This window comes from Xiphophorus couchianus, chromosome 20 (genome assembly GCF_001444195.1).
Source record: "Xiphophorus couchianus chromosome 20, X_couchianus-1.0, whole genome shotgun sequence".
NCBI lineage: Eukaryota > Metazoa > Chordata > Actinopteri > Cyprinodontiformes > Poeciliidae > Xiphophorus > Xiphophorus couchianus.
Window position 1 is genome coordinate 2,720,471 of NC_040247.1, and position 23,765 is coordinate 2,744,235.

General features: G+C 41.9%; 3 protein-coding genes and 1 long non-coding RNA gene across 6 annotated transcripts; 1 reads left to right on the top strand and 3 right to left on the bottom strand.

Moving 5' to 3' along the window:
- The first annotated feature begins 618 nt into the window (after window positions 1-618).
- Window positions 619-13,167, top strand: LOC114136083 (uncharacterized). Its single transcript, XR_003593732.1, has 3 exons — window positions 619-633; window positions 673-1,174; window positions 13,157-13,167. It is a non-coding gene; the product is annotated as an uncharacterized LOC114136083 (long non-coding RNA).
- On the bottom strand, window positions 2,851-3,558 carry LOC114136073 (hydroxyacyl-thioester dehydratase type 2, mitochondrial). Its single transcript, XM_028003860.1, has one exon. The coding sequence runs from the start codon at window positions 3,519-3,521 to the stop codon at window positions 3,051-3,053; it is 471 nt and encodes a 156-aa protein (XP_027859661.1). The 5' UTR covers window positions 3,522-3,558; the 3' UTR covers window positions 2,851-3,050.
- On the bottom strand, window positions 3,424-7,397 carry rpp14 (ribonuclease P/MRP 14 subunit). The gene is made up of 6 exons (XM_028003861.1): window positions 7,301-7,397; window positions 6,263-6,373; window positions 5,545-5,629; window positions 5,387-5,463; window positions 5,227-5,305; window positions 3,424-3,584 (listed from the first exon to the last, which is right to left on the bottom strand). Exons 2-6 carry the CDS (start codon window positions 6,352-6,354, stop codon window positions 3,528-3,530), a joined length of 390 nt encoding a protein of 129 aa, XP_027859662.1. The 5' UTR covers window positions 6,355-6,373; window positions 7,301-7,397; the 3' UTR covers window positions 3,424-3,527.
- On the bottom strand, window positions 7,765-23,664 carry LOC114136066 (monoacylglycerol lipase abhd6-A-like). Of its 3 annotated transcripts, none has more exons than XM_028003850.1 (9): window positions 23,534-23,664; window positions 17,691-17,824; window positions 16,214-16,373; window positions 14,649-14,762; window positions 14,016-14,148; window positions 12,975-13,141; window positions 12,845-12,899; window positions 8,503-8,603; window positions 7,765-8,364 (listed from the first exon to the last, which is right to left on the bottom strand). In XM_028003850.1, exons 2-9 carry the CDS (start codon window positions 17,807-17,809, stop codon window positions 8,206-8,208), a joined length of 1,008 nt encoding a protein of 335 aa, XP_027859651.1. In that variant the 5' UTR covers window positions 17,810-17,824; window positions 23,534-23,664; the 3' UTR covers window positions 7,765-8,205. The 3 variants fall into 3 exon arrangements, with proteins under 3 accessions (XP_027859651.1, XP_027859652.1, XP_027859653.1); XM_028003851.1 differs by lacking the exon at window positions 23,534-23,664 and adding an exon at window positions 23,211-23,527; XM_028003852.1 differs by lacking the exon at window positions 23,534-23,664 and adding an exon at window positions 23,503-23,525.
- Between the last annotated feature and the right edge of the window lie 101 nt (window positions 23,665-23,765).

Below are 23,765 nucleotides of genomic sequence, written 5' to 3' on the forward strand. Positions count from 1 at the left end.
AAAAGAGACTTTCATTTCATTCATATTCCTTTATTTAATCAGGTAAACCCCGTTGAGATCTAGATCTCATTTTCAAGAGGGACCTGAGCAAAAAATTTGCAATACATAGCAACCTGGTTACAAGATAAAAACAATTAATACATATGCACAAGTATAAAACAATTTAAAAACAATGACACTGTTTCATAGAATCTTGTTGCCTATCTTTAAGAACTGCTCGAAATAAGTCCAGTGAAATCATTTCCGACATTTTAAGTTCAGACTGCAACTGATTCCACGCTGTGGGGGCAAAACACTGAATGCCTGCTTCCCTTTTTCAGTTCGAAAGCGTGGGACATGCAGAAGAATAATGTTATTGGAGCGAAGAGAACGAGAACTGACAGTTCTATGTAGGAGAGTGGATAAATATGTTGGCATCAAGGAACTTCTGGAAAACAATTCAGCAACTCAGAAGGAAGAAACTGGGCTCATCCCAGTGTGTGAAGAGGGGAACTGCAGACCCAAACTGAGGATATCGTTGGGCAGTGAAAGAAGCACTTTAAGGAGCTCCTCAATCCGGTCACAGTCTTCCATAGCCTGAAGACACTTGAGAATGACATCCATCCATTATCCTACACACTTATTCCTAGAGGGGTTATGAGGGATGCAACACTGTCCGGTTTGTAAGAAAAGGTCTTCGAAGTTGAATCCACCCTGTAATCTGGTTCTGAAGAGTCTGAATCATTCCTACTGCAGAGAAACCAAAATGTTTCAGAAAGTCTCTGCAGTCTGCACTCTGAGAAACTCAAACTCTTCTGTCTGGACCATCAGCAGCCAGTTTGTTCTGTCTGCAGAGATTCAACCACAGATTCAGGCCCATCGATGAAGCTGCTCAGCAACACAGGAAGAAACTTCAGGAAACTCTGAAACCTTTAAAGAAGAAACTGGAGCTGAAGAAGGAAGTTAAAGAAAAGTTTGATCAGACAGCAGAACACATGAAGGTCCAGGCCCGACACACAGAGAGGCAGATTGTTGAGCAGTTTAAGAAGCTTCATCAGTTTCTAGCAGAGGAAGAGGAGGCCAGGCTGGCTGCACTGAGGGAGGAAGAGGAGCAGAAGAGAGGGATGATGAAGGAGAAGATGGAGGCTCTGAGCAGAGAGATAGCAGCTCTTTCAGACACAGTCAGAGCCACAGAGTCTCAGGGCTTTAACTCAGGGAACCACAGCATGTTGGAGACGGTTCACATTGGTCTCTTGGTGTGTTAGCAGAGTCTGTCCAGAGGAAGGGAGACTTAGTCTGGATTTTTGCGTATTGGGGTTTTTGAATGTAAATACTCAGCAGCATCTCCACCAGCTGCTCCCACAGTTCTTTCATTAAAGAAGAAACTCCAGAGGATCAGAGTGAATCTGGACTGGGACGGAGGAAAACTGACGTTCTCCGATCTGGATACTAACACACACCTTCAGTGAGAACATGTTTCCTTTCATCACCACTATGGATAAAGCAGAAATCTTACCGGTGAAGATCTCAGTCAGCAAACAGCAGATCAGATGAAACTCAGTGGAAATGATCATCTGGTTGTTTTCATGAGCAGGTAAACGTTGAAAGCTCTGCTGATGGAAACAAACTGAGATCCAAACATCCAGACTGAAAAACGCTGCAGAGTCTCCATTCGGTTCCTGATTATTTCCAAGGTTGGAGCGCCATCTGATGGACTCTTCCGGTACATCACTTTGTCAGATGTTTGTCATTAAGTAATGTGATTTTTTTTCCCCGTTACCCTCTTTGACCAGTCCTGTCAAAAAAACATTTTTCTAAATGAATATACTTTATTTTTCCCTGTGGGATTAATAAAGTCTGCGACAGGCTGGCGATCTGTCCAGGGTGACTCCGCCTCTCCACCAGGGACAAGGGTGTGTGAAAATGGATGGATGGATTAATAAAGCATATTCATTCATTCATAATCAGTCTCAAATCTGTCTGAAGGGACTTTCTTTTTATTCACTGAAAATATTTTCAGATGATAATTTAAATAAAGAAACAGGCAAAAAATAAAATATTTCTTGAACTTTAAGTGGAGAATGACAAGGTAACCTTCATTTGACATTTAATCAATGGACTTTGGATGTTTTAGAGAAAATTAAGGCAAAATATGATCAATTAATTTTTACCTGGTTGAATTGAAAGTATGGCTAACTAGCTAGTTAGCCCTAATGTTTCGTATTATCAAAATATCACACAAAAATAATCTGAAAAGAGGTTTTTAAATAATTGGAGGGAAAACGTCAATTTAAGCCAATGTGAGCTGAAACCTTAATTCACCTAATAACTGGTTGTTTCACGTCAACAAAGTAAAAACACAGCATTTAATTTGAAAATATCAAACTTTTTATTGAATGAAAGATTTCACACAAAACTGAGAGCATTAACACAAGAAACCCAACATCAAACATGTTTATCATCTCTAATCTACGGAAGCCTCTAGGGGACATGGAGGTTTTTGTCTTTCGCGTTCTCACGCAGTAATGTACCAGTCTGCTGCAAGGTTTTTCCATCAACTGTTAGTGTGATATCTGAAGTTTTATATCTTTTCTGTGGAGTTTTTAAAAAACACAAACTATCTGGAATATTTTTGAGTTATTTTCATGGTTTAATAGTCATTTGGGTTTTGATTATGTCCTTTAATAAAGTTCTGTTTCCCATCTCAAGCTTACAAACATGAAAACGCAATTTATAGATTGACAATCAATCCGTTTTTTACATCCATCCATCCATTTTCTGTTCACCCTTTGTCCCTAATGGGGTCGGTCGGTTTTTTACACCAAAGAGTAAATAATGTATAAAACGTTTTTTACTGAAGCTCTTAAAGGCGTTTGAACATTTAATTTAACTTATTAAACTGTGACTGTGTACAGAACAACCAGGATGTGTTTGCTAATTTATTGCGAGGAAACGCAAAAGAAAAAGACATTCCCACATGTCCCTCAGGGGCCTCCGTACAGAACACTTAAATAAAGTTAAACTTGACAGAAATGCTGTCAGGGACCCGGATTTAACCGCCACCATCTTCATCACTCCTGCTTCTCGGGCATCATCACCATCACCTCCCCCTCCATCACCACCTTGTCCTTGGCGGAGCACGTCACGGCGATGAAGGCGAACGACATCTTGATTTTACGCACTTCCGCCTCAGCCAGAACCTCCTCGCCGACGAAGAGCGGTGCGGGGAAGCGGATCTCCTGGTACAGGAAGACGCTGCCGGGGCCGGGCATCTGGGTGCCGAGCACCGCCGACATCAGGCCGTTGATGAGGACGCCGTGGACGATGGGTGCCTCGAAGGACGTGGTGCTGGCGTAGGCCGGGTCGACGTGGAGCGGGTTGCTGTCGCCCGTTAGCTCGGCGAACAGCTCCACGTCGCGTGCCGAGAACGCTTTGGTGATGGAGGCGCGCTGGCCGACGTGGAGGCGCCGTCCGAGGGGCGGGGCCAACGGGAGGCGGAAGGGGCGGAGCCTAATGCAGAGTGGCGTCCAGGCTGACGTCATCCTGTTTCAGTCCAGCTGCAGGTCGCGGCTGTTTCCAGTCAGCGCCAGGAGGAACGGAGACACCTGAACGCACCACAAGGTCAGAGTCAGCAAATAAAGTTTATTTCTATTCAAGTGAGTTGTAGTTTTAATCAGCAACAGAAATATAACAGGAAAAATAATATTAAAATGAATTAAACATACTTAACAAAAATTTAAAAATCTTGACTATATAAACATTTTAAAATACAACAGACCAATAAAAAAAGTTATTAATGAAAAGATTGTTAAATAAAAAAATTATCTAATATAGTGAACATAAATATTTGTATTTGAGAAACATAAATACAAATAGCATGCAGCTATACAAATAAAAAAAGCAAAATTAGAAAATTACCTCACCTAGAAGAAACTAAAACGTTTTATGGCTTTCTCAGTCGTTCTGTTATTTTTACTCAAATAAAATCACATCAAGTTAAAACTTTTAGCAAATTTGCAAGTCAGGTTATTATTAAATTACTCTGGTTACTTTTTAAGCCACAATTATAGTTTAAAAGTTTACATGTTTTCCCTTATAATAATAAACAGAACTTTATATTGTGTTATTAAGTAAAATTCATTATAAAAATTTTAAATTGCTCAAGTAAAATTAAAACAATCTAAAACTTTTAGCAAACTGCATTTGGGTCAGAATTAGTTTTTAGCTAAATTACTTTGGTTATTTTTCATCCATAATTATGAGTTTAATTTATGGAAATAAATTTTCTTCTGTCTAAAAATAAAGAAAAACACAACTTTGTGTCAGGTTATTAAATAAAGAATTAAATTAATATTTCAGCTGGAACCGCTCACATCAGAACTTGAGTTTAGGTTCTGCAGCAGAGTCCGGTCCAGATCGTGGATCCCTGTTGTTCCTTCAGCAGTTTGGCTCCATTTCTGCTCTGGAGTCGAGAACAAACCGACTTTTTGAGCTGAAAGTGGTTCTGATGCGTTCGCCCGGCGCATCAGAACCACTTCCTGTTAGCCCGGCGATGAGCCGGGCAGCAACGTCGCTGATAGGAGCGACGACGTTTTACAAGAATGCAGCAAAAGTCTTACAGCTGCAGAAAGCATCTTCCTCAGATGATCAGCCAATCAGAATCAAGATGAAAACATGATCAGCCAATCAGGTTGATCATGGGGACATTTTAAATCTTATAGGGAAAGATTTTTAAATCTTCTTACACTGGAAACCGTTAGTCACAACATACAGTCTGTAATTAGTCATATTTATTTTTCTTGTTATTTTTATTGAACGTTAATGGAAAGTGGGACCACAAACATCCACCGACGTTTACTAAAATCCATTCATCAAAGTTACTTTGTATTTCAGCGCCTTGAAATTGGGTCTCTGTCTCTTTAAGAAGCTCCTGCTCTCTCTGAAGCTCCTCCTTCAGGAAGTCGTCCCAACATGGCTCCTCTATTAACCTTTTAACATTTTTACCAGCGTTGCTCTGAGAAGCAGCTCCTATAATGAGCTCAGCAGATGTTTGCTAATTGCTGCTGGCTAGTCTGAAGGAGCCGAGTCTAGAAGGCGGGGCTAGGTCCAACCAGGCGTTTTGAACAGCTGAATGGTTGCCATAGAGATTAAAGGTTAGGTATGTTTCATAAAACAAAAAAAAAAGTCGATTTAACAAGGTACTGCCCCTTTAAATTTGGAAATCACTGATGACCAAGATGTACTGACCTGCAAAACCCTGAAGGCGCAGGCCCGGTTCTGGTAGAACCCCTGCAGGGTGAGGGAGCTCCACAGCTTCACCAAACCCCTGGAACAGAACCCAGAGGAGAGAAATGAAAACCCAAACCGGCTCCAGGATCTGCGGGCGGAGCCAGCTTCGGACCGGTACCTGCTGGGAACACGCAGCAGAGCGGTCAGCGTCTCCTCATCGTACTTCAGCACGTCCACATTCAGCGCCGCTCCGACCTGAAGAACACCAGCACCGAGTTATCAGAGGAAAGGTCTGGATCCGAGCGGCCGGGCAGAACCGAACCGTGAGGATCCCACCTCTCCGAACAAACTCCTCAGGCAGGAAGTGATGAAGGTCTTCAGGTTGACGGCGCTCACTCTGGCCGACTCATCCTCCAGCACCCTGGGGGGGAGATCGGACTTAACGCGAACAAACAGAACCAGCGCACAGGGTTCCCAAACATTCCCAAAAAGCATTGACCTCTGACCTCCTTAGCAAATCCACAGACAAGATATGTAAACAAACATCAACTTTTTTATACACTATTTAATAATTATTACATTAATTCAGCGTAAATGCTAACATCGCACCGTCTGTATTTAAACCGCCACGGAGTTCTGCAGCAGAAAGGTTTATTATCAGATCATATATATCACCATTGTTCCTCACAATCCCCTCTTTTGATAAGAAAATATGTAATATTTTATATTGATCACATCAGATGCTATTTTATTCCCACAGTTTTCATGGATTTTGTCTTGACAGAAACTTTTCCACTTCTTGCTGCTATTCTAGCTTGAAAAACAAAGTAGTTTGATAATTTTTTTTTCTTTCTTTTTTTAAAGATTAACAAAAAAACAAACATGATGAAGAACTTAAAATAGACATTTCTGGGATTAATTTTTTTTTTATTTTGTAAATTATTTTTCTTATCTTCCCTCCAATTTTCTTAAGTCCCTACAGTGCCCTCTGGTGGCCCCAGGTGGCCCGCGGCCCCCACTTTGGCAAACACAGGTCTAAGTAGTCGAAACTTACAGACGGACTTTGAGGTAGTGATGCGGCGAAGCGTTTTTCAGTACGACCCGTTGGTACCCAGAAGATTCTGCCTCCTCAGTGCCCGCTCTCATTTTCTGCAGACTGGAAACTCTATAGAGGAAAAGGTCACAGAACATGACCTTGAGAGGTCACAGAACATGACCTTGAGAGGTCACAGGGCAGAAAATAGCGGTCCAATTCTTTCACTTCTGATAGCCGATCCAGAAATCTGTTGGTTGATCTCTTCAAACGAATAAATCAGAAACCTGAAGGATGCAATCATTTACATTTTTTTCCTACAGTCAGTGAACACACCACAGCTCCTCTATTAACAGGTTTTCCTCCACAAGGAGTTTTGGTTTTAATGAATAGTTAAGAGGTTTTTATTTACAGAAATGTATTCGAAGGTTTCAAGGGTCTGGATCATTAACTGGACTCAACAGAACCAGAACAGAGAAGAAATAGGAGCATTTTAATCAAGTCTGTTAGCATTCAAGCTAATAGAAGCTCATTTTTAAAATACTGTATTTCTAAAAATCTTTTGGACAAATCGCTGGACATAATGAAAACAAACGACGAGCCGGAAAATAAAGTTCAGAAATTTAAAAGGCTCATATCTACAAAAAGAAAATCATAAAAATTACAAAAAATCAAGACTGAAATTTTATTCTTACTAAAATATACCTTTATTCCAAATAAAACGTAGGACATGTAGTTTGAAATAAACAAAATGAAAACTATGCGTGATGAATCTATATTAACACTTTCCACAATGAGGGGCAGAAAATGCCGAACCTTTTATGACATTTTGACTTTTAGCTGTAGAACGGATTAACGGTCGCCTGGAGAATCAACAACAGCGTCGTACTCAGACTGGACCACCGACAGATCTGAAACACCGACAGACTGGGGTTACACCTTCCAACCCCAGGAGGAGGTCAGGGCGGAGCAGCAAGTAGCTCCAGGCCGCTAGAACATCTCTGGATCGGATCGGAATCTCCAGAACTCTGACGGAACACCATAAATGTTTTTACTCACCGTCTACATGTCCGTGGAAAGAGAACTGTGGCGTGTTTACCCTGCCGCCATGAAAATTATTGACGCATGCGCACTTACCTCATAACTCTCTGTGAACAGGAGGTCTCACTCTGTCACAGGAACCGATCTTGTTCATTTTAATCGGGAGTTTTTCCTCAAACGGCAAACTTAACTTGGATATTCTTGGAGTATTTTGAATGTATATGAACTGCTTTATGTTGACCAGAGCTAAAATTAAGATTTGGAAAAATTATATAAAAGAAATACAGTACATTCTTGCTCAAATACGTTTTCTATGTTCTTCTGTGACTTGTTTTAATCTATTTAAAACAGTAAAAACTAATTTTACTGTTTGGTATGTTATAAAGTACTTGCATTCAAATTTTATCAGAATATTCATTATCTGTTGAGCTGTATCTAATTGTTTGGATGTTGTCTGGAAAAAAAATCCATGGACCGAAACATCTTGGACAGTTTGTTTACTCTTTGACAGAGATGTTAAAGCGGTGTAGGGTGCTGCCCTCCAGTGGCTAAATTATGTTACCGCAAGCAAAAAAAAAAAAGAATCAAACCCAGTTTCCTCTTTTTTCAATTTAATTTTTCAACCCTTGAGAAATATTTGTGCAAAATCATTCTGTTAACTCATTCATCAATACTTTTAGTTTACAAACAGAATAAAAATTTGTCAGGAATCAGAATTTACCCTCGGTTCTGGTTTTTAGTCTCATTTCCTGTGAAGTTAATATCATAATTTCTTCATTATAAAAAAGTTAAAAAAAAACAAAACTATTTTTCAGAGAACAATTAGTCAAATTCCTCCCATGGAATGATTTTTGCTAACAAGATGAGACTCATCTGTCACTTAAAATAAATGCTTTAAGTTCTGGTTTTGGCTCCTCCTCCGCTCAGGCTTGTTTCTTTGCTTTATTGTGGAAGTCCAGCACAAGGTTAGCAAATTTCCTCGGCCTCTCCAAGGCAATGGCGTGACCGCAGTTGTCCAGCAAATCCACCTGGCAGTGAGGCAGCGCCTTCTGGATCACCGCGGCTCCAGAAACATCCAGGATCTGGGAAAGTGGAGGCATTTGTAGAGACTGAATTAAATTCAAAGTCTAACTGGGGTCAGAATCAAATGTTTTTGATGTTCTGATTTCCGAAAATATGTTTTATCTGAATGTAAGACTTTCCAGCATTGCTTTATTTACCTGGTCGTTCTTCCCCCAGATGACCTGCAGGGGCGCTGTGATCAGATTCAGGTGTTGTTGCAGGGAGTGCCGAGATTTCTCCCCAACAATCTCCAGGAACACTTAACAAATAGTATTTGTTTAAACCAACAGAGGAAACAGAAACAAAACAAAATCAGACACCGACTGTCTGATGAAATAGCGCCATGATTAGTTTACAACTTATAAGTATTTGTTGCGCAGATTATGAAACAAATAATTAGTAAACTATTTATTTGTCTCATAAATTGTGATCTTTCGCAAACTGTTCCCAGTAATGCATAACTATGAGTTTATTGCACATTTCCCCCCAAAATAGTTAAAAATATGGAGTTTGTGATGCTAACTCCCACCTGCAGGTGGCAGTATTTCTTCTATTACACTGCTGCCTCCGCTTCACTTCAGTTTTTCACTTCTGCTTGTTGTTTTTTACGTATGCAGATTTTGCAAATATTTCCAAAGTAGCACACAAAATCTGAAATTTTAATTGTAAAAAAAATCCCAAAACTTTACTTTATATTTTCGACTGTTTCATGTAATTTTAAAATATGAAATGATTGATAATCTGATCAGTTACTCAGTGCTTTTAACCAAATATTTCTTTACTGGAGTAATTTGATGGCTACTGTTTACTTTTACTTGAGTAAAATTTTTGGGAATTCTGCCCACCTTTGCTAAAAGTTCAGCCTCATTTTTCACATTTCTGCCAACAAATCTCACATAAATACATTTTAATGAACAACTTTGGTCTTGAAATGAAAAATGAAATGAAATGAAATGAAATTTATTCGAACATGATACAAATATAAAAATAAAATAGTGCACAGTAACAAGAAGTGCATAAAAAATAAGAGAAAATACAGATTTTTTGTTTCTGTTAAGATATCATGCTCAAAATGGGGTAGGAAGAAGTGAGAACTTATAAACTCCTACCCCCTAAACACTTGAAACTTTAGAGTCCTACTGTCATTAAAAAAATCAAAATCAAAATCAAAATGGCAGTCAGAAGTAACAGTTACTAATATTTACCCATACATTTTCCCATTTTATGCTGGTTTGTCTTTCTAAACCCTTACACCAAGTTGTTATCTGCAATACACACCTTATTGCTTTCTGTCACCCATATGTGTATCTATTGAAAATTACCTCCTTGTACTTTCTTTTGAATTGTATTAAGCTATTGCTTTGTTTTAAATCTTCATGTAACTTGTTCCATAACTTTACACCTTTAATTGAAATACAGAAGCTCTTTCTTGTTGTTCTAAAATTGCGGATCTTGAAGTTTGAGTGACCCCTTAGGTTATATCCCCCTTCTCTTTCAGAAAACGTGCTCTGTATGTGCTCAGGTAACAACTTTTTAGATACTTTGAACATAAATTGAGCCATTTTAAATTCTACAAGCTCCTCAAATTTGAGAATTCTGGATATTATGAAGAGCGGGTTTGTATGCTCATAATAACCGACATTATGGATGATTCTAATGGCTCGTTTCTGTAGGACGGTTACCGGATGTAAAGAGCTCTTGTAATTAACTCCCCACACTTCACAACAATATGATAGATATGGTAAAACCAGAGAGTTATATAGAATATGAAGTGATTCAGCATTCAATACATGTCTAGCTCTAGCCAATATGGATATACTTCTACTGAGTTTACTCTGTAAATATTTAATATGAGGTTTCCAACTGATTTTGTCATCTATTATTAAACCGAGGAACTTATTAGCAAAAACCCTTTCTAGAGTTACGTCCTCTATTTGAACTTGGATTTCAGTATTTTTATAACAGTTCCCAAAGACCATGATTTTCGTCTTGTCCAAATTTAGGGATAATTTATTATGGTCAAACCATATCTTTAACTTACTAATCTCTGAGGTGACTGTTGAGAGAAGATGCTCTAAATTGTTGCCAGAGACTAGAATATTTGTGTCATCAGCGAATAAGATAAATTTTAATACATTGGACACTTTACTGATATCATTTATATAAAGATTAAATAAAACTGGTCCCAATACTGATCCTTGTGGTACTCCACAGACAGTCTCCTGCCAGTCAGATTCCACATCTCCCAATATCACAAATTGTTTTCGGCTCTTTAAATAACTCCTCATCCAGTCAGAAACTACTCCCCTAATTCCATAGCGTTCTAATTTTTTAAGTAGGATTTCATGATTTATTGTATCAAAAGCTTTCTTTAGATCTATAAATATCCCTACTGCCAGTTTCTTACTATCTGTTGCGTTGGTTATTTCTTCTATTAAGTCAGTTACGGCCAGCGATGTTGACCGGTTTGCTCTGAATCCATATTGACTGCTGATAAGTAGCGAATGTTTTTCTATGAATTGTTCCACTCTTTTCTTAAAGAGTTTTTCCAGGATTTTAGAAAATTGTGGGAGAAGAGAGACAGGCCTGTAGTTAGTGAAGAGGTGTTTGTTGCCAGTTTTATACATTGGTTTAACCTTAGCTATTTTCATTTTGTTGGGAAATGATCCCGTTTGAAATGATAAATTGCAAATATAAGTTAGTGGTTTAGAGATTCCTTTAATTACTATTTTAATAGTTTTCATGTCCAGATCATCACAGTCAGTGGATGTCTTATTTTTACATTTATTCACAATGTTTATGATTTCTTCTTCTAGTACAGGGTTGAGATATAAGGAGCTGGGATTATTCTCAATTTGATATTGCTGAGTTGCAGTTTTTGTAATCAGTATTTTTTCTGCTAATTGAGGTCCTATATTAACAAAATAACTATTGAATTTATTGACGACACTTTTCAAATCAGTAATATTCTGTTCATTATCTATAAAATAGTCTGGATAGTTGTTATTGTTAGATTTTCTAATAACTCTATTTAAAATATTCCATGTTTCCTTAATGTTGTTTTTAGTCCTATCCAGTAATTTATGATAATAGTCCTTTTTACATGTTTTTATAATATTAGTTAACTTATTTTTATATTTCTTATATTTATTTTCTGATTCAGACGTTCTATGTTTTAGAAATTCTCTATAAAGTTTGTTTTTCTTTTTGCATGCCTTTTGTATTCCTTTTGTGATCCACTGTTCATTTTTTTGATTGCTTTTCCTGTTATATTGTTTGATTGGGCAGTGCTTGTTATATAATATTTTAAATGTTTTTAAAAATTCTTCATATGCTGAATTCACATCATTCGTTTTATATATTAATCTCCAATCGTAGGCCAACAACTCAGCTTCTAGAGCTTTTAATGTCTCTTCAGACGTAACCCGTCTGTAATGCGTCTCTATTTTTTGATCGTCTGTTTTGCACTTACAGTCGTAGACTATGAACACTGGTAAGTGATCAGTTATGTCATTCATTAATATTCCACTAGTTAAATTATTTTCCAGCACATTTGTAAAAATATTATCAATTAAGGTAGCGCAGTGCGATGTAATGCGACTGGGCCTGGTGATTTTAGGATACAGGCTTAGACTGAACATGGTGTTAATAAATTCTTCAGTCATTCTATGTTTATTTGGATTAAGAAGGTCAATATTGAAATCCCCACAGAAAAATGTTATTTTTTGATTAATTGTTATAAATTTTTCTTCTATCCAGTTGTTGAGTACTTCAATGTTTGATCCAGGGGCTCTATAAATGCAACTCACTAAGACATTTTTCCTTTTTTCCACGAGTATTTCTATAGTCACACATTCAAACATGTTGTCCATCACAGTTGACATTGTTTCGATCAACTTATAATTAATCTTCTTGTCAACATATAAAGCTACCCCCCCTCCATTTTTGTTTTCTCTGTTCTTACAAACCATTTCATAACCATTGATTTCAAAGTCTATGCCCTTATCACTATTGAGCCAAGTTTCTGATAAGGCAATAACATTGAAGGTCTGTGAAAGTTGTTGGAGGTATTGTTTGATGCTGTCAAAATTTGCATAAAGGCTTCTGCTATTAAAGTGAATTATTGACAGCTTTTGTTCCGTTTTAATGCTGTTGTTGAACTGATCATCGCTGTAATAGTGACAACTATCATTGCTGACATTATAGAAGTTGTTATCAGGATCAATGTCAGTTTCAATATCTTGCTGATGATAGTTTCTGTGTTGGAATACGGTTAGCTCTATATCCTCATAGGCCGCGATCTGTTGCATGTTTCTCTTTCAGAAGTGAACGTCAGCTATGTCTGGCTGTCTGTCATACATTGTTGGATAATTTAGGGGTACTAGTACGTGGATGGGTGATCAACTTATCATAAAAAACTTAAAATAAAAAACTTTAGCAACTTGTGTCTATTTTATTTAAATCTGAGGAACGATGGAGAGTGAAAACAGGAAGACTGACCTTCTCTGTAGAAGTTGTTGTTTGGGATCCTGTTGGCCAGAAGGCCCCGGAGGAACTGCAGGAGCAATCAGAGCAACATGTCTGTTAGCGCCGCGCCGCGGACGGAAGCCTGGAGGGCTCGGCGCCGTACCTGGCGGGGGATTTTGGGCGATTTGTAGCAGCACAGCTTCAGCATGGCCTCCAGCTCCTGCATAGAGGTGGGGATGAGCGGGATGGGCTTGCTGGGCGCGATGGGCTTCTCCAGGTCCAGTTCCTTCAGAAGGGCGATGAAGCTGGACTCTGTGGGGTAAACCAGACCTGCAGGGAGGCGAGGAGGAGCAGAAAGCACCAGGAACAACGCCAAATTAAAATACCCAACGTTTCTGGAGCCAGAAAAATAGAAAATCTATGAAGACGCAGACAAAGTCCCCAGAGCAGGGCTGTCCAAACTTTTATTATGTCAGCCAAAATATCGTCAAGACAAAACATTTGCAGGCCAAAAAAACCAACATAAATAAATAAATAAATAATAATAATAATATAAAGATTTTATTTAAATCAAGCATTTAAAGTTTTCTGGTTTTGCTGCTTTTTGTGGAAAAGGTTATTTATTGAAGATCCAAAACTCTTGAATAATTTTACATGTTTTCTGTATTAAAAGAAATTTAATTAAGTTTTCAGATTCTATGGGCTTGAATGAACAAATTTATTCTGTTATAAAAAAAGATTTGGTAGCTTTTTATTTGAAGGGGAGCGAAGACTGACATAACAACATGAAGGAGTCTTCATGAATGTTCAGAACTGCTACCATGAATTTGGTAAATAATGACACTTTTAGTGCAAAGTTGCATTAAAAGTCCATTAAAAGTGTCATTATTTACACAATAACACTTCATAATAACACTATTAAACGGTACTTCTTATGTTCACCAACTCAAGTAAAGTGTTACCAAAGATTTGAGTTACTTTCTTTCAAAACTTGCTTTATTTAGCCAAGTTTAATCAATTAGATAAAAGCTGGTTTCCATCTGCATCTGTGATGGAACGGCCAAATTCGTATTATTCTTGATATGCAGTTGGGGGCCACACAAAATCACGCCAAGGGCCACAAATGGCCCTGGCGCCGCACTTTGGACACCCCTGCCTTAGAGGTTTACAGGGAAGTGAAACCTGAAGAAAGCAGCAGATTTACCTGCTGGACACACCAAGGTGAGGCTGCAGACGTCAGCCGGGTAAAGACCGGCGTAGACGCCCGCCACGTTCCCGCCCATGGAGGTGCCGACCAGGTGGAACGGCGATTTATCCAGACCGACGCTGCGGACGAACTGACCGGACACAAAACAGATGGGCGGCCATTTTCAACATGCTGATGTAGGTTCATGATGTAGAAACCAGATTTATAATAATAACTCTGGATTTTCATTATAGTTTGGTTTTATTGTGACTGTTTGTTTAATTCAATTAGTTTTTATCAGTTTTTAGAGTGTTAACTGGTTTCTATTAGTTATTTTTAGTTAAATCTTGTTCAGTTGTAGTTTATTTTTTTATAGTAGTTATTTCATACTTTGGATCATATTCAGGTGCTGAATTCAAAATTCAACATTTTGATTGGAAATGCGCTATATAAGTTCAGACCATTTACTGAATCATGATTGTTTGCCTCATGTTAGAGGTTTCCATGGAAACCGAGCACAACCTGAATGGATGTGATGAGAAAGATGCTTTATTTCAACAAAACTAGAACATCCAGGCTGTGTCGATATGTCTTTAAATCAAGTTTATGGTTTTTATTGATATGGTAAAAGCTGAAAGCGTTTGCACGGACCTGATGGACTCGCCTGGCCTGACCCTGGATGCTGTAATCTTCTGCACCAGTTCGACTCGTCCCTTCATGTCCAGGCATGTCCAAACAAACCACATGCAGGTTTCTGGGGAGGTACTGGAAGCAAAAACAAACATAAACAAATTATTACAATGTTCTGATCCTTCTATTTTCCTAAACTGAAGCAAATAAATTATTAAATAAATCAGAATTAATGTTGCAACCAGTTTATTGAGCAAAAACCGACACAGAACATAGAAACTGTGAGTTGAAATTAAAGTAGGGTAACTATGTCTGCTTTGGTTTGAATGCAAAAGCAGGAAGTGAACTACAGTGCAGGGCATTCTGGGTAAATACAGCCAAAGCTAACATGCTAGCCTAGCGTTAGCAGCAGAAATGGCTTCTGGTCTTTAGCCAAAGACTAAAGAGAAATCCTCCAACACTAAAATCTGACGCCTCCATCTTGTTCCCATCTGGTGAAGAAGGAAGTTGCTCTCAGTGTCTTCAGAGGTTTTTGTGTTGTTTCCTTCAGTGGTTCTTGGTGCAGCGCCCCCACAGGCCAGGAGGGGAACAGGTTGGTTTGACTCGGAGAACCACAGCAGCTGGAGGTGGAGCAGATGTTCTGGTTCTTGTAGAACCGGGTCTTCCAGGAGGGAAAACAGCCCAATTCTTGTTCTCACTGACCGTCTATAAGAAACCCTCCTGGATTAATTGCACTGGTTTCAACTCATCACCTGGAGAAAAGACACCTGTCTTCAGCCAACCAATCAGATTCCACCAACTTGCAACATGCCTTCAATAAAGTTCTGAATCACTTTGGTTAAAACCTATGAAGTAATCTCTAATATTTTTTTAATATAGACAATTAAAAAATGCTGATCTTAGTCATTTTTTCCGTTTATTAAATTTCCAAATCAGAATCAGATCAAAAGTACAAATCATGTCTTCAGATCTATTTTTCTTCTCATGAGATTGCAAAACTATGTTCCGTTTTAATATTTTGCAAACTTTTTAAGTTTTTGTCTCTTTCTTAACCTAAAAAAGAAACAAAATGGTGGATCTGCACAAACGACATCAGATTTCCTTTCAGGAAGGTGAAGCAACGTTCGCTGCTCTGAACGCTGAACTGATTACAAACTTGGCCATCCCAACCGGGAAGCACGGATCCAGAGCAAAGCTGGTTCTCAGAGGTTCTGGACCAAATATCAGAGTTACAGTTTTCTCTCGTATCAAGCGCTGATCTAATGTAATAAAATGCAAATTAATCAATTCAATGGGATTTTCTTGTTTTTTAGATCCCGAGTCGTGGAGGTGAGCTGAGGTCTCATGACAAAAATGACAGGTGTTGTCGTTCTTTAGAAGAGGGAAAACCTGAATAATCAGTTCAAATACTCCTTCCTTTCCTTTCTGTTTGGGCTTGTTCTGCAGCAACAGAACCTGCTGTTCCCGACCTGGAGAACCGGGTCGGGAACATGGCAGGAACCGAAAGGCAACAGTTCATCAACAACAGCATGACTGGAAAAGTGGCTTAGTCAAAGTTCAGACCTCAACCTGACTGTGTGTGTTACCATGACGACAGGCAGCCACATGTCCTTGGAGGCGGCGAACCCGTGCAGCAGCAGCAGCGACGGCGTGGCGCCCCCTGGTGTCCCGCGGGTGGAATAACAGAAGCGGTAACTTCCACTGTGGGAGTAGCGGACCGCCATGCCCTGCAAGCGCCGATTGCACCTGACAGGAGAGCAGCGGGTTAGACCCAGCAACCCAGAACCGACCTCTGACCTCTGGATCCAGAGCATCCTTCCAAACAGACAATTCGGTACCAGAACACGGTGCCACCATCTGGACCAATTCAATGCCAGTTATGCTTAGGGCCTCCACTCCACCAGGGGTCCCTCCAGAGCAAAAAGCTAACATGATAAAATAGATTAATTTAAAAAACGTGCTATTAAAACAAAAAGGATTTTCTATGTTATTTTTACAGTTGGTAGCCGTTTTTTTTTTCTCCGAAGAGTTTTTGCGGCGCTAGTGGCTCGTATTTTTTCTACAGTAGGCAGACAGGAAGGAGGGTGAGGAGAGGGGGGAAGACATGCGGTAAAGGTCGCCGGGACCGGGAGTCAAACCCGCAACGTCCATGTCGAGGACTAAGGCCTCCAAACGTGCGGCGTGCTAACCCGCTGCGCCACCACAGCACGCCCCTGCTTTTAATCTCTTCCTTCTGTTGGCTGCTGCCATTGTTGGGGAATTGAAATAAATTTAATGTTTTTCAGCTGATGTTACTTTTAAATAATTAAAATAATATGGCACACTTAAATACCACTCTGCATTTAAAATTTAGTTTTTTATTTGCTACTCCTATAAGGTGAAAATGAACTGTCATATAAACATTGGTACATTTTAAGTTAATTCTTCTTCAACTTGTATTTAACCAGGAAAAAACTCCTTCAGATCAAAGATTTCTTTTGCAGAAGTGTCCTGACAGTCATAAAAATGATGCTAACGAAGGTTGGTAGCTGAGCTAAAGCATCTGGTGTTGACATGTTGGTGTGGGGCGGGGGACCCAACTGAAAATCTGCTCCGGGCCTCAAACCGACTCGGACCGGCCCTGATCCGGACGTTGGTGAGGATCCCTGTAGCCACGGAGACGAGCTGTTTACCAATAAACAGTCTGCTTTCATAATTCATTGCAAAAAAACAATTAATCAAATAAATGCCGATTTTTTTTGCATAGTGCCAGATTATATCAACATAAAAAGATGTTGGATACCATTTAACTTTTATAAGTAGAATGCAGAGAAAGGTATTTATTTAATTTATTTATTTATATGTTTGTAATTTGTTAATGGGTTCCATCAATATTTCCTGCCACAACTGGCCCTATGAGGACATTCACAATCTTGATGTGGCACAAAATGAAACTGAGTTTGAAACCTCGGATAGAACGTATGGAAAAGTGCTGACATGAAGAACATGTTGAGGTAAAAGGTCATTCAGTGACTCATCAAGCGCGAGGCGTTAATGGAGGCAGCGTGTACGGTGTGTGTTTACCAGTTGTAGGCCTTCAGCAGCACTCCGGGCCAGAACACCACGGACGTAACGAGGGCGAAAACAGGAACGAGCAGAACTCCTCCTGTTAGCAATAAGGTTTTAGCCCACGTTGGCTCCATCGCTGCTGCAGACGCCTTGAAAAGCAACCAAACATCTGATCAGATCGTTTTTTTCCTCCCGGATCTTTATCAATAAAAACTGAACTTCAGCTGCAATTCGGCCACAGTAACAAATGTCGCTGGACGATAATAAGGTTACCATGAGAAACAATAATGTTGTTGTACTTAAAAAAAAAAGGTTTAACTGAGACCAAAACATTATACTGATCATCTTTTGGTAGAAAGAAAAAAAACAATGAATCATACAAATTAAGATTACTGAGGTCGTTTTAATCTTTCATGCTGATTCATTGATTTATTGATTATTGCCACAGGCCTGCAATACGAACAGAACAGATCCAATTTACTAAAGGGTTTCTTTGTAAAGTGAACCAAAAAAAGAGAACATGTTGGAGTACTTCTCTTTTAATACTTTTTGTGCCTCTTTACTGAGGTTACAAATATTTTACATGTTTTGCTCATATTTTGTTATTTTAGTGCTTTCTGCTGGTATTGTTTTCATAATGCTGCTTTTAAAATGTTTTCCTTATTCAGTGGTTTTTACTTTTCATCATCTTGTGAAACATTCTGAAACTGACTTTGCTATTAAATCAAATAAATATAATCATAATAAATGTTGAAAACAGACGACTGGGGGTAAATTAAACTAAAGTTTCCTGGCCTACATTAACCTAGGCCACATGCAGAGAGGGGTCAGTAAGGTCACCACTTCTCCCCCAAAACACGAAGGTGGAGCGATGATGGTGTGGGATGAGAACATGGGATAAAATTCAATGATCCAGAACCCAAGATGGACTCAACAGGAACCAGTGGAGGTTCTGGACCAACATTCTCAGACTCTGGTCAGAAACCAGGTTATGATCAGGGTCAGTTGGTTTGTTTCCATTATGACTTGTTAGAAAATCAATATTATCGCCCAACTAAAAACCAGTGTTGTATAGTAACGAAGTAAAAACACTTCACTACTTTACTTAAGTATATTTTGGAGTACTTCATACTTTCATCGAGTATGAAAATTTTTGATAACTTTCACTTTTACTTCACTATATTTCCGAACTTAATTGCGTACTTTTACTCCGATACATTTTCAATGTGTGGTTTAGTTACTCGTTACAAAAAAGCGAGAGAGAGAAACAAAGTGTTTTGACCCCACCTACTGATTGAGTGCAACAAAGTCGGTAGCCTACTTGCCTGGGCTTGTTCATCACCAATAGGATACGCCTGTTTCGCTTCTCCCATTAAACACAAAGCAAGTCTCGCAATCAGCAGCAGCCACATGGAGGAGGAGACGGAGACCACAACACGGTCCAGGGGAACCACCAGCTGGTGATGAGAGCCCATGGCCTTATTTAAACACAATATACTCTTTCGTGGGTGTTAAAGATTCGTCGTACCGCATGCAGTTTATGTTATTCCGGCCCGAAGATGTGGAAATTCTGTCTTACAAAAACTCCCCCATCGAGGTAACGTCTTATGAAATGGTTATAATCCTCCTGTTTCAGTAACTATAGCTTGGTCACTAGGCACTATTGTGAAATCTTGAGCATAACATTACCTGTATAAATGAACTTTGTTTGGCATTGTTTCAGTTCCACACGTGGTGTATTTAGCTGAGGCCTAATGTTGACTGTAGCAGGCTACCTAGACTCCTCTGTTCAAGGGGGGACAGAAGCCATAGCGATAGCAATTTAGACTGAATTTAATGAATAATAATCAGTTGTAAAGCAGGTTAAGTTAACCTTGTGCTATAGGTAAAGCACCTAATTTTCTTAACTAAATGATGCCTGCAGGTATATCGCGGGTCACCGGGGCCCCACTCTGGAGCCAGGCCTGGAGGGGGGGCACGATGGCGAGCGTCTGGTGGCCGGGCTTTTACCCATGGAGCCCGGCCGGGCTCAGCCCGAAGAGGAAACATGGGCCCCCCCTCCCATGGGCCCACCACCCGTGGGAGGGGCCAAAGGGGTCGGGTGCAGTGTGGGATGGGTGGCAGCAGAGGGAGGGGACCCTGGCGGTCCGATCCTCGGTTGCAGAAACTGGCTCTTGGGACGTGGAATGTCACCTCTCTGGTGGGGAAGGAGCCGGAGCTAGTGCGTGAGGTCGAGAGGTTCCGGCTAGAAATAGTCGGTCTCACCTCGACGCACGGCTCTGGTTCTGGAACCAGTCTCCTTGAGAGGGGCTGGACATACTTCCACTCTGGAGTTGCCCAGGGAGAGAGACGTCGGGCAGGAGTGGGCATACTTGTTGCTCCCCATCTCGGCGCCTGTACGTTGGGGTTTACCCCGGTGAACGAGAGGGTAGCATCCCTCCGCCTACGGGTGGGGGGACGGGTTCTGACTGTCGTTTGTGCTTACGGGCCGAACGACAGTTCAGATTACCCACCCTTTTTGGAGTCCTTAGAGGGGGTACTGGAGAGTGCTCCTCCTGGGGACTCCCTTGTTCTGCTGGGGGACTTCAACGCTCACGTGGGCAACGACAGTGAGACCTGGAGGGGCGTGGTTGGGAGGAACGGCCCGCCCGACCTGAACTCGAGCGGTGTTCTGTTGCTGGACTTCTGTGCTCGCCATGGATTGTCCATAACGAACACCATGTTCAAGCATAAGGGTGTCCATATGTGCACTTGGCACCAGGACACCCTAGGCCGCAGTTCGATGATCGACTTTGTCATCGTTTCATCGGATCTGCGGCCATATGTCTTGGACACTCGGGTGAAAAGAGGTGCGGAGCTGTCCACTGACCACTACCTGGTGGTGAGTTGGCTCCGGTGGTGGGGGCGAAAGCCGGTCAGACCTGGCAGGCCCAAACGTGTTGTGAGGGTCTGCTGGGAACGTCTGGCGGAATCCCCTGTGAGACGGAGCTTTAACTCCCATCTCCGGCAAAACTTCGAACACGTCCCGGGGGAGGTGGGGGACATGGAGTCTGAGTGGACCGTGTTCCGTGCCTCCATTGTCGAGGCGGCCGATCGGAGCTGTGAACGCAAGGTTGTCGGTGCCTGTCGCGGCGGCAACCCTCGAACCTGCTGGTGGACACCTTCGGTGAGGCATGCCGTCAGGCTGAAGAAGGAGTCCTATCGGGCCTTTTTGGCCTGTGGGACTCCGGAAGCAGCTGATGGGTACCGGCGGGCGAAGCGGCATGCGGCTCGGGCGGTTGCTGAGGCAAAAACTCGGGCGTGGGAGGAGTTTGGAGAGGCCATGGAGAAAGACTTCCGTACGGCTTCGAGGCGATTCTGGTCCACCATCCGGCGTCTCAGGGGGGGGAAGCGGTGCAGCACCAACACTGTTTATAGTGGGGATGGTGTGCTGCTGACCTCTACTCGGGACGTTGTGGTCCGGTGGGCAGAGTACTTCGAAGACCTCCTCAATCCCACCAACATGCCTTCCACTGAGGAAGCAGAGCCTGGGGACTCTGGGTTGGGCTCTCCAATCTCTGGGGGCGAGGTCGCCGAGGTGGTTAAAGAGCTCCTCGGTGGCAAGGCCCCGGGGGTGGATGAGATCCGCCCGGAGTTCCTTAAGGCTCTGGATGTTGTAGGGTTGTGTTGGTTGACGCGACTCTGCAATATCGCATGGACATCGGGGGCAGTTCCCCTGGATTGGCAGACTGGGGTGGTGGTCCCCCTGTTCAAAAAGGGGGACCGGAGGGTGTGCTCCAATTATAGAGGGGTCACACTCTTAAGCCTCCCTGGCAAGGTCTATTCAGGGGTCCTGGAGAGGAGGGTCCGTCGGATAGTCGAACCTCGGATTCAGGAAGAGCAGTGTGGTTTTCGTCCTGGTCGTGGAACACTGGACCAGCTCTACACCCTCGGCAGGATCCTGGAGGGTGCATGGGAGTTCGCCCAACCAGTCTACATGTGTTTTGTGGACTTGGAGAAGGCGTTCGACCGTGTCCCTCGGGGAGCCCTGTGGGGGGTTCTCCGGGAGTATGGGGTACCGGGCCCTTTGATACGGGCTGTCAGGTCCCTGTATGACCGGTGTCAGAGTCTGGTCCGCATTGCCGGCAGTAAGTCGGGCTCGTTTCCGGTGAGAGTTGGACTCCGCCAGGGCTGCCCTTTGTCACCGATTCTGTTCATCACTTTTATGGACAGAATTTCTAGGCGCAGCCAAGGTGTTGAGGGGATCCGATTTGGTGGCCTTAGGATCTCATCTCTGCTTTTCGCAGACGATGTGGTCCTTTTGGCTTCATCAGATCGTGATCTGCAGCTCTCGCTGGAGCGGTTCGCAGCCGAGTGTGAAGCGGCCGGGATGGGGATCAGTGCCTCCAAATCCGAGGCCATGGTCTTGAGCCGGAAAAAGGTAGAGTGCCTTCTCCGGGTCAGGGGGGGTGTCCTGCCCCAAGTGGAGGAGTTTAAGTATCTCGGGATCTTGTTCACAAATGGGGGAAGAAGGGAGCGGGAGATCGACAGGCGGATTGGCGCAGCGTCTGCTGTCAAGCGGGCGCTGTACCGGTCCGTCGTGGTGAAGAGAGAGCTGAGCCAAAAAGCGAAGCTCTCGATTTACCGGTCGATCTACGTTCCCACCCTCATCTATGGTCATGAGCTTTGGGTCATGACCGAAAGAACGAGATCGCGGATACAAGCGGCCGAAATGGGTTTTCTCCGCAGGGTGGCTGGGCTCTCCCTTAGAGATAGGGTGAGAAGCTCAGTCATCCGGGAGGGACTCAGAGTAGAGCCGCTGCTCCTTCACATCGAGAGGAGCCAGTTGAGGTGGCTTGGGCATCTGGTCAGGATGCCTCCTGGACGCCTCCCTGGTGAGGTGTTCCGGGCACGTCCCACCGGGAGGAGGCCCCGGGGAAGACCCAGGACACGCTGGAGGGACTATGTCTCTCGGCTGGCCTGGGAACGCCTCGGGATTCCCCCGGAAGAGCTAGAAGAAGTGGCCGGGGAGAGGGAAGTCTGGGCCTCCCTTCTGAAGCTGCTACCCCCGCGACCCGACCTCGGATAAGCGGAAGAAGATGGATGGATGGATGGATGGGTGGATGGAGGTATATCTATTAGCAGGTTTAATTTTGCCTGCACTTGGTTGGGTACATTATTTTAAGTGTATTTGACAAGTTTACCAAAATATAAAAAATGTCATTCAAACTGCATTTGCTTTGTTTTACTTTTTACTTGTACTTTTCATTACATTACTTGAGTACATCCATTTTTACAGTAATTTCCATACTTAAGTACAAGACGTTTCAGATATTTTAAGACTTTAACTTAAGTAACATTTCAGTCAGTGACTTGGAGTTTTACCAAAGTCATATTTTGGAGAGGTACTTGTACTTTTACTTGACTCTGAGATTTCAGTACTTTATACAACACTGCTAAAAACCACGAATGAGAAATAAAGATCCAGGAAGAACATCAATCAGAACGGAAGAAAGAGAAATGCTCCCAGCGTATGTAAACTTATGAGCTGCTTACCTGGACTAGTAGATCAAAGTGGGCGCGGATAAAACTGCAATACTTTAAAAAACGGCTGTGAAAGTTTGCAGTGAAGCTGGAGGATATTCTGGATTATTGCAGCGGACAGATTATCAGCAGCACATAAAGAAATTTATCTGATTTTAATAACATCCAGCCTCATTAATAATTTCCTACCGAAGAGGAAAACCGTCCAAAACCGGTGAAAAACGTCGGTTACATAAAACCAGCACCGGCAGAAAAACCGGAAAACCTGCACACCGTGAATCCCGACCGAACCGAACAGAAGCACCTGTCGAGCAGAAGAAGAGACAGAACCGAACCTGTTCAGCTCCTCCGGACTTCTCTCTTCTCTTTCACCCACATTACACAATCGTTGCTCAGCCTTTCATCCGCACTTAAAGAGAAACGACCGTGCTGCGTTCACGGACCGTGGGAAATGCGGCAGGACTCCGTTAGAGATAAAAACACAGGGAGATTTTCTCAGGAAGTTCCTTCCACATGGTGACCTCAGACATGTGGAATCTCTTAAGTGTTAACTTCTCTAAAATGTGT

What these genes read in the sequence shown, in the direction of transcription:
- LOC114136073 (XM_028003860.1), bottom strand. Translation starts at nt 3,521, where the DNA reads ATGACGTCAGCCTGGACGCCACTCTGCATTAGGCTCCGCCCCTTCCGC.
- rpp14 (XM_028003861.1), bottom strand. Translation starts at nt 6,354, where the DNA reads ATGAGAGCGGGCACTGAGGAGGCAGAATCTTCTGGGTACCAACGGGTC. An exon ending in CACTACCTCAAAGTCCGTCT is followed by an intron (nt 5,630 to 6,262) that starts GTAAGTTTCGAC and finishes TCTCCCCCCCAG; the next exon opens with GGTGCTGGAGGATGAGTCGG. An exon ending in TGAGGAGTTTGTTCGGAGAG is followed by an intron (nt 5,464 to 5,544) that starts GTGGGATCCTCA and finishes GGTGTTCTTCAG; the next exon opens with GTCGGAGCGGCGCTGAATGT.
- LOC114136066 (XM_028003850.1), bottom strand. Translation starts at nt 17,809, where the DNA reads ATGGAGCCAACGTGGGCTAAAACCTTATTGCTAACAGGAGGAGTTCTG. An exon ending in TGTGGCTGCCTGTCGTCATG is followed by an intron (nt 14,763 to 16,213) that starts GTAACACACACA and finishes TTTTGCTTCCAG; the next exon opens with TACCTCCCCAGAAACCTGCA. An exon ending in CACCTTGGTGTGTCCAGCAG is followed by an intron (nt 13,142 to 14,015) that starts GTAAATCTGCTG and finishes GCCTCCCTGCAG; the next exon opens with GTCTGGTTTACCCCACAGAG.